Source organism: Rana temporaria, chromosome 10, assembly GCF_905171775.1.
Source record: "Rana temporaria chromosome 10, aRanTem1.1, whole genome shotgun sequence".
Classification (NCBI taxonomy): Eukaryota; Metazoa; Chordata; class Amphibia; order Anura; family Ranidae; genus Rana; species Rana temporaria.
The window spans coordinates 71,119,607-71,129,407 of NC_053498.1; the positions used below are offsets into that span (position 1 = coordinate 71,119,607).

Consider the following 9,801-nt stretch of genomic DNA (forward strand, 5'->3'; position numbering starts at 1 on the left):
CCACTTGGTACTTTGGTGTCTGTTACATTGAAAAAAACGTTTGATGATGCAAGTTCAGATTATACCTACTGATCTTGTTGGAAAGCTTGCAAGACCTTGTCTGAGGACTACAGAGCCACACCTTTAGGTGATCGACAATCGAAAAAAGGGCAGGGTTCTGTAGTCCCATCTTGTTTTGATACAGAACTGATAAGCAGTAATCTATGTGTTTAGGTTTAGACATTTAAAAGTGGTCTTTCCTTAAAATACCTTTTTACATCATCCCATGAGTTTTTCGGCTATAAAGTGCATATTTTAAAAGTAGAAAAAATAGATAGAACAAAGTTTGTTTTTTTTTAGACGGTTTTATTTCTGTTAATGTACATAGAAAAGTTGGATCCTTCCATTAGGCCCTGCAATAAAGAGAACATGAATTAATGCTTACAGATCCATATTGAGATCAATATCCTTAAAATGAGAGAACTTTAGGCAAGATGTTCTATTTAACATTAATTTACTTAGTTTTGCTGTCTGATCGGGAGCCCAGCTAAATCAGTGATCAGTCAGGTTTCCCATGCATGCAAGATACACTATACACAAAGACACTCACACATAGGTGGGGGATGTCCCCTCCTGTGGCCTGGAAGAACGGTCAGCACCTGAACTGCCACTATAAATTCTTACGGTGCACAGAATCGCCAGCATATATATCTGAACGATGCATGCAAATGCAGGCATCAGATATCCCCACTGAAAGTCAGGGACATCATTTAAGTGTAAAAGATGAGGGGAAAAAAGTGCATCAGGATATAGGAAGTGGCCACTGTGGTTTCTGAAGGCACATAGTCCAGAGACCTCTTTATTACCCCCTTACTAGCTGGTGAGAAACTGAACAGAAAAAAAAAAAAAAAAAAAACCACAGTCAGGTGTCAGGAAGGACAGCTTCCATGTTTCTATGACTGGCTCTTGTCAGCTGTGACATGCCTTGCTGCCATAATAAAAATTAAACTTGGTTCTCCTTCAAATAAATCTATCCATTGTTACACTTAAAGCCTGAGGCCGGGTTCACACCAATGCGAATTGAGTGCGGTTTAAACCGCATCCAATTCGCAGAACATTTCTAAATACATTGTTCTCAATGAGGCTGGTTCACATATGTGCGATGCATTGGCACTGCCGAAAAAACGTGCACGTTTTTCTAGGCGGTGCCGCTCAGGTGTGAATTCTGGCCCATTATCTTCTTTGGGCATGCATCTGCCCAAATTCACAGATGTTCCTTTCTCTTCAGGATTTGTCTCATTCACCTCAATACACTCCCCCCCCCCCCAGGTCTCCAAATTCGCATCTAAACCGGAGCTGATCTGCTGAACAGTTCTCTTATCTCTCTGCAGAGATAACAGAACTGAAATTCGCACCGCACTAGTGTGAATCCGGCCTAAAGCAGGCCATACACGGTAGAATGGCGAACACATTTTATTTTCAAAATCAGAAAGTTCGTTTTTTGTGATCTGATGATGCCATCATTGATTTTCGAAATTCGGCCAACTAAGCCTTCATGTTGCTACAGAAAATTTGTAGCCGGGAATATTTTTTTCTTGCACATGCGCATTTTTTCTTTTTACATTATTCGCACGATTTTCCCATCATGGATTAGAAAATTGTTAGTTTTCAAAAAATTGCCAACATGTCCGATTCCTCAAATTTGATTGGCGCACGAAAAATCGGCGGTCGCTGCAGCCCACCAGCAGTGCGAAATTTGTACAAAATTTCTTCGATACAATTTTTAAAAGAAAATTTCGAAATTCAAACCGTGTTTTGTTGGCTTAAGTGAACCCATAGATTTAAAAAAAATAACTGTTACAATTCTGGCACATGCCAGGAATGCAACCGTTTTATTGGTTGTGTTCTCAACCAAACCATTCTCACGGCTGGTGTTATCACATGTGCAGCATCATGGCAGTTAAAGATTAAACAAAGGCCAAGATGGCAGCTTCCTTAACTGAAATAGGAGGGTTTACTTCCACAAAAAAAAGTTTTTTTTTTTATCGCCAGGCCTGTTTATATAAACAAATTAAAATTTTTTTTTACACAACAGAACAAAAGGCAAAAAAAAAAAAAAAAGCCAGCCTATTTTCATGCCAAATATCCCTGTCCGATTTCTGATCAGTCATAATTGATAAAATTATGTTTAATAAATCATTGCATTGTTGTTGGCCTATGTTTTTCTGGTATTTTGTTGCCATCTGTCCCCATCAGAGGAGTCACCTTACTATGGCATGTAGGGTATCACCAGAACAAGAGTCACAGATAGCAAAAACCTGAAATTAATCAGATTCCTTGCTTCCCGTCTCAGTTATGGAGACATGAAACCAGCTCTACCCTTACTTGGTGAAATTTTAAGTCTTGGCTGGGAGTTAGCCCAGAACACACACACACACACACACACACACACACACACACTAAACCTACGTTTCCTCAGTTCCAGCAGGTGCATCTCCGCCCTTTGTGTTTCTGGTATAGATGACTTGGGCTCTGTGCTTGGACACCAACTTAATCAGACCTTCGAAGAGAAAAGTTACATAAGAGAAGCTTCTTGACCCATTTTACTACAAAAAAGGCTCACCAACACAGTTACGCAAAATTCATTTAGGGTGGAATATTGGTACCAAACTGTACTGTTATAATGACAGCTGTGGGTTTGGCCCAAAGGGACTGGTTTCCTCACTTGACAAGTTAAAAGTAGGAGGTGATGAGCAACATCACAAGTTTACGTATGACTGAGGGGGGTCTTAAATGTGCAAGAGCATGCGGAACATCTGTACAATATAAAGCAAAGGGGGCAGCAAGTATATGCAGGCTCTGACAAGAATCTGTTGGTTTGCCCTGCACGTTCAATGTTATGAAGAGGACATTACTCATTTAAGTTCTGTTCTTTATACTTTACAACCTATAGCACACAATAAGCAAAACATATATAAAAAGTTAAATAGCTCTTTAACACAGCGCACTCCAATGCTTACCTTTGTTGAGCAGCTCCTGGAGGGCAGCTCTGGCCAGTGAGCCTCTGATCTTCAGCCTCTCAGACACCACAGCTGGAGTAATGAGTTTGTAGTTGGGAACTTCTTTACACAACTTGTCATAAGTGGCCTTGTCAAAGAGCACAAGATTGTTCAACTTGTCCCTCACTTTTCCTTTTGACCACTTCTACTTGGAAGAAAAAAAAAAAAAAAAAAAAACAGTCATATACAGTTTTATCATTAAGCCCCAACTCACTTGATCAAAGTTATTAACTACACTCAATTTTATAATTAAAATAAGTCTTCTGGCATCTCCCACTGCTTAAGCTGAATATAAGAACCACAAGAGTCCAAGAATGATTAACGCAAAACAAAGCGATAGAACAAGACTGCTTAAAGTGACCCTGTCACCACAAGGTAATGAGTCACTGCAGGGGGTTGGGGGAGGAGGCCATTTAACCAACCTCAAGTACTGAATACATGCAGAGGCCAGGGAGAAGCAAAGCAGCTGCATTTTAATACAGGCCACCAGACCAGAACTTGAGCTTTCAATCACCTAAGGCAGTGATGGTGAACCTTGGCACCCCAGATGTTTTGAAACTACATTTCCCATGATGCTCCACTACACTGAAGAATGCATGAGCATCATGGGAAATACAGTTCCAAAACATCTGAGGTGCCAAAAGGTTCACCATCACTGGCCTAAGGTGATCGAAGGGGAAGTGGGACCAGGTACCTATCAAAATCATGTACCTTCTCCACAAACAGGAGCCAGGGAGGAGGCCTTACAGCAGAACTTACCCTTTTGGGTGGAGCGCTGATTCAATAAAACATGCAACTTTTTGGCAGGTAAAAAAAGGGGGAATGTACTATTTATTTTTGGAGCAAGAAAAGCATTGCAGCAGCAATCTTAACCCTGATGCTATGCAGGTCTCAAGCAGATTGTCAGTGTGAGCCGTCTGCCTGTACATCATAGGGGCAGGCAGTGTCACACTGACAGGAAGAATCAATAAACTAGCACGGCACCCAACAGTGCCGTGGTAGTTCATGGACTACAAGCCAACACCCGCAAATGTTGGTAGTTCATGCCTACAAAAAACACTAACATGTTACAAAAGGCTTCTTTAAGTATACTGCTATGAGGGTTAACCCCTGCGGCCGAGTCCTGAGTCACATGATCTAAGAAATACAGTTACATTTGGTAATTATTGATTAAGTGTTTCCATTATCAATCCAGGTTCTATCCATTCAAGCTGGGAAAAATATCTGGGTCTTCATCCTATACAAGCACTCTGTACCAACACTCCTTACGCCAATGTACTGATTTTTGCCCACAAACAAATGAGCAGACGTTTACCTTCTTTTTGGCCTTGCCTCCAGACTTATTGACTGGGTCCTTATCCTTCTTGGCAGATTTGCCAGCATCCTTCTTTTTCTTGTCGTCTTTAGGTGGCTGGATAAGAGAACAATACATTTAATAGGCTGTACTGAAAGTTCACTTTGAAAGGTTAATCATCTCTAACTGTATTACTCTCAGCAAATCTTAAAGTGATTGTGAAGGCAGACTTGTATCTTAGTGCATTCTACGCATTGAGAAAAAAAAAAAAAAAAAAGTCTCCTGTGTAGCAGCCCCCCTCATACTTACCTGAGCCCCATCTCTATCCAGTGATGTTGCGCAAGAGACTCAGCTGTCTGAGACATAGCGGTGGCGCCATTGGCTCTTGCTGCTGTCAAAGTCAGGAAGTCAATGAGAAAAGAAAGGGGAGGGGCTGGGTCGCTGCACCATGTCTGAATGGCGAGTGACCTGAGGCTCAGCTTAGGTGCCCCCATTGCAAGCTGCTTGCTGTGGGGCCACTCAACAGGAGCGAGGGGCTGAAGCACCGAAGAGGGACCCTAGAAGAGGAGGATCTGGCAGTGAGAAACCCCTGCAACAGAGCAGGCAAGTGTAACATGTTTTATATTTTTAATAGAGTTTTTATTTTTAAAGAGAAGTAGTGTGTTTTTTTTCTTTTAATTCATACTTGCCTCGATAGATGCAGCTTTAGACCGATGCTGCAGCTGTCCCACGCCGTCTCTGCACTGAGAACCAAGCCCCTGAACATCACCGATGGCTTGGTTTTCACAGATCCCCTGAGAGGAGAGCTGCTGACTGTCAGCATTCCTCCTCCGCGCTGTGTTGTGGAGGGGCGGGGAGAGGCCGTCTCAGCGGCTCGCTGAGATTGCCATCAATTAAGGCAGCTGGTGGATCCAGACTTGGAAGACGGGATGACGCGCTGCCCTGACTGATGGCAGCGACGTTAGCGAAGAGTGGACTTCAGACCGTTCGGTTGAAAACGGGTCACAGGAGTGCAAAATGAATCGCACTCCTGTGACCCATAGAAGCCCAACCTAAAAAGCTCAGGTCAAAAAGCAGAGGTCCAACAAATTCGATTTTTCTTTTTAAAGTCAGCAGCTACAAATACTGCAGCTGCCGACTTAAAATAAGGACATTTACCTGTCCAGGGCGCCGGCACCCGAAGCCGATCTATCGCTCAGCTCTCGTGTGCTGCCACCATCACCGGTAAGGGAATCAGGAAGTGAAGCATTGCAGCTTCACTTCCTGGTTCCCTACTGCGTATGCGCGACTCTTGCTGCGCTATCCCACTGGTCCCTGCTGTCTTCTGGGACCTGTGTGTCTCCCAGAAAACAGCAGTGGGGACACATAAAGGAAGGGGCGTAGATACCCACGGGGGGCACAGGTATCTATGCCCGGAAGTAGGAGCAAATACCTGTATTACACAGGCATTTGCTCCCCTCTGAAAGGTGCCAAAATGTGACACCGGAGAGTTCCGAAAAGTGGGGGTTCCATTTTTGGGTGGAACTCCGCTTTAAAGGGAATCTTTACTCAACTAATACACATCACTTACTGGTTTGCTACTTTATTTTTTTAATCCACCCCCTTCTTCCCAGGTGACTGCAGGACTAGGTAGACGCAGTGGCCAATAGGCAAAGCTGGTATGTGCGATCAGGGGCTGGCAAGACAGGAGCGGCTGTACCGAGCAGTGGATTGCAAAAGAACAACCCAGCTTCACCGGTAAAGCACAAAGGAAAAAAAAATAAAAGCACTGCTGCGTCCCAGGCAAGCCAACATGAGCCCTCATTCACACTGCTGCATTTTAGTCCGACTTCGGGGGCAACTTGAAAGACATCTGAGAGGTCATGCGCAGATGTATATTGAAATCGCCCCAAAGTAGTGCAGGAACTACTTTTGGAAAGCAGTGCAGTGCTGCAAAGTTGCACCAATTGGGATGAGATTTGACTTGACAAATCACACTGATGTGAACAGAGGCTCAATGCCCTGTTCACATGGGAGGTGCTGCAGTATCTCATAACTTTGCCGTTTCAGCAAATAGTCGTAAGTACCAAATGTTTCATACAATCATTGTGCTTTATTGCTCCTCTTGATTCAAGGCTACTAATCAGATAAAAGAAATTCCTAAAGCCAGTTTCAGATAGCAAAAGGACATGTTTAAATGCTGTGTCCCTTTAGGGAGATTTTCTTCAACTTCCTGCTTTGGGTCACAACAGAAAGTAAGGAGATCCTCTCATCTCAGGCAGCTGTCAAATCAGGTGTTCACCTACTACAAGCATTTGCACTCTGTTCCAGTGATGGCTGAAAACCCTGGAGATTCTCCTCATTAGGTTCTATCCCTTGTCAAAGTTTATTTTTATATAAAACGTTAGAGGCCCTTTACTGAACTCTGATGCTGTAGACACAAAAGTTCAAAACACATTCCCCACTATACACCGGGCTCCAAATAAGGATGAGCTCAGGCGTGTTTGCAAACCCCATGTGTAAAGTCCGCCAGGAAGTCTGCACTGCGCAAATCACAGGCAGAGAGACATTGCAGCTGCACAGCGGGAAATGTCTCGCTGCCTGTGATTAGCGCAGTGCAGACTTCCTGGCGGACTCTGCACATGGGGTTTGCAAACACGCCTGAGCTCATCCTTGGTTCCAAACACCAGTCTCTACATCACTGGTGTGTCTGCGGAGGGAACACTAATGACAGGAGCTGGATGTGGACCATAGTGAGGGGCTGGGGGACACCTGAAAGTGTTAGGATCCTTTCACAAGGACTACAGCAGCAGATCCGCCTCAGCAGGGAATCTGTCCACTGATGTCTGCTGAGCAGGCAGGTGACAGGTCTGTGTCTGCTCCACTTATGCAGAGCAGACACAGACTACTCTCTATGGGCGGTTGGATGGAGACAGACCGTCTGTCTTCCGATGGATGGGAAACAAATCTCCCATCTGTCTGTTTTTAGCAGATAGGATTGGATGTTGGCAGGTGTCAAGAAACCCATGTCTGACACCCGCAGCTTCAAAGAGGGTAATGGATGATCTGGTCTGATCCACCCCCCCAAAAAACCTGACAGGAAGACCCTATTGGTCCACCCATGTGAAAGGGGATTTGGATGGTGAAGATCCCAGAGCAGAATTCACATAGGACTGACAATTTAGCATTTACCAGGCTGCATTTTATGTCAGCAATGGAGTCACCAAAGGCAAACATTCTAGAGATGGGACAGATCACTGTTGTCATGTGTGCCCGTTAGTCCCCATTCATGAGTGCATTTTCAACAGTGCTGACAATGGAAGTTACATTCATCTCTATAGTGCCCATCACATTTTTTTAAATGGTGCCAGTGCTTCTTTTGGTGGCATGGAGCACATTTTTGCCCCATAGACTGCAATGAAAATGCACCAAAAATAAATGTCTTGTGTATAAAATCCAGGCAGCCATCAGAATAGAGGGGAAGCTTCCTACGGGGACACATCCAAGTCTTTTGGGAAGATATTCTCTCACACTTTTCAGTTGGCAAGACAGGAAGTGACATCAACTAATCCAAAAAACTGACAATGGTTTCACCCTTCCCAGGTCACTGTCCTGAGACATCCAAAGGACAGTTCAGTCCTTATCCCTCATGGAGGTGCAAGTGGGGTCCCAACCCTCCAGGGGGAGCCAGCGCTCAGGGAGAAGGCCCATGAGATTCCTCCAATCCCACAGATCTGGAGGCAGCGGCGCAGTGACGCCACCACACTCTCTGAACCTGGGGGGGTGGGAGGGGATCATCGTTTTAGCTTATAACGTGTATATGACTGGAAACAACATCCCGCCATAACATTCACACGTTACGGACCAAGAGATGGTAAAGGATCAGTAAGGTTTGTTTTATTTGTCACCACACAGGCACTAGGAAAGCCCTGCGTGACCCGAACCCAACCAACCGAGCACACCGACATACAGCCCCCTATACCACAGAGAGGAGCCGCCGGACCCCCTTCCTGGGCTGTGTGCAGAGCCACCCGTCCCTCATACACACAGGGCGGTATACCCTCCACCCCGGGGCAAGGTCTGCCCGTCCAATCCGCCCCACACCGCTCACCCCCGGACCCGGAGCCTCACCATGCTGCTGCTGTCTCAAAGATGTCGGACAGAAAGGAAGAGGCTCTTGCAGAAGAGCGCAAGAAACCCCGTAGAGGGCGTGAACTTCCGCTTAACACCGGAACACTGGTTATCCCCACTAAAATACAGTCCCCCATGTTCCGTCAGATTAGGCGACCCCGTCAGAATTGATAACGGAAGTGACGTTCCGTCGCCGCCATCTTGCTACACCCCGCACTCCTCCATAGTAATGATACACCGAGAAGGGGGCAAGCGGACATTTTGTTACACCCACCGGAGTTTTACACTTCACAGTTATTTTCAGTTATATGCTTAAAGCGCTTGTAAACCCAAAAATATATATGAAAAAAAACCTGCAAGACAAAGGCATAATGAGCTAGCTCATTATGAATTACTAACCTTAGATCGAAGCCCCCAAAGCTGTCCTCGTCTCCCTCTCCAGCCCCACGGCCCCAGACATCTCTCCGGAGCGGCGAAGATGTCACTCCACTAATGCATGCGGGAGCCGTCAAAGCCGGTGTATTGTCACAGTTTGCTGCCTATCCTAGAATGCTCCGGAAGTCACGTGGCGGCCAACTGCGCATGCGTGATGCGTTCCAAACGCAAATGCGATGCGTTCCAATGCATTCACGACAGTGCACACCAGTGAAACCTCGGTCGGCATCCAGGCTCTTTCCTTAACATCCCAGTGGATTGGAGGATGTTAAAAAAAGAGCCAGGAGGCCGAGCGAGCAGAGCGAGGACGTGAGGCCGACTGGCCACTTTCCCCTAAGTCCACGTCGCCCTGAATGACGGCTTCGCTGGTGTGTACTGTCGAAAACCCATTGGAACGCATCACACTTGCGTTTGGAACGCATCGCGCATGCGCAGTTGGCCGCCACATGACTTCCGCAGCATTCTAGGATAGGCAGCAAACTGTGACACTACACCGGCATTAGCTATTCACAAAACCGGCGTTCCCAGTGCGTCTGCGTCATTGTCCACGGCGCGCATGCGCCGTAGATATCGGTGCATTCTTTTTGGGAAATATCTCCTAAAGCGTGTAGGTTTAGGAGATATTGCAAACACCTACAGGTAAGCCTTAAAGTGGATGTAAAGCCACTCTCATCTTTTTTAAAGTAATGCCATAGTGCTGATCTATAAGGATATACATGCCTCCTGCATGTATCCTTACCTGTCAAATATCTCCCCTTCTTTATTTGGACCCCCGTAAAATTGTGGATTCAGTGGGCGGGCCTGATGTATGGCGCTCGGTGGGCGGAGTCATGACATCTCCAGACTCTCCGCCCACCTCAACACTCGTGCCTGGCTGGAGTGAAAAGTGTGCGCACAGGAGAAGAAGAGCGCGCTCATGGCCGC

At 45.8% G+C, this 9,801-nt stretch overlaps 1 protein-coding gene across 1 annotated transcript; it reads right to left on the minus strand.

The window, feature by feature from the left end:
• Positions 1-328: 328 nt before the first annotated feature.
• RPS25 (ribosomal protein S25) lies at positions 329-8,550 on the minus strand. Its single transcript, XM_040325426.1, has 5 exons — positions 8,443-8,550; positions 4,354-4,449; positions 3,000-3,183; positions 2,449-2,539; positions 329-392 (listed from the first exon to the last, which is right to left on the minus strand). Exons 1-5 carry the CDS (start codon positions 8,443-8,445, stop codon positions 386-388), a joined length of 381 nt encoding a protein of 126 aa, XP_040181360.1. The 5' UTR covers positions 8,446-8,550; the 3' UTR covers positions 329-385.
• Between the last annotated feature and the right edge of the window lie 1,251 nt (positions 8,551-9,801).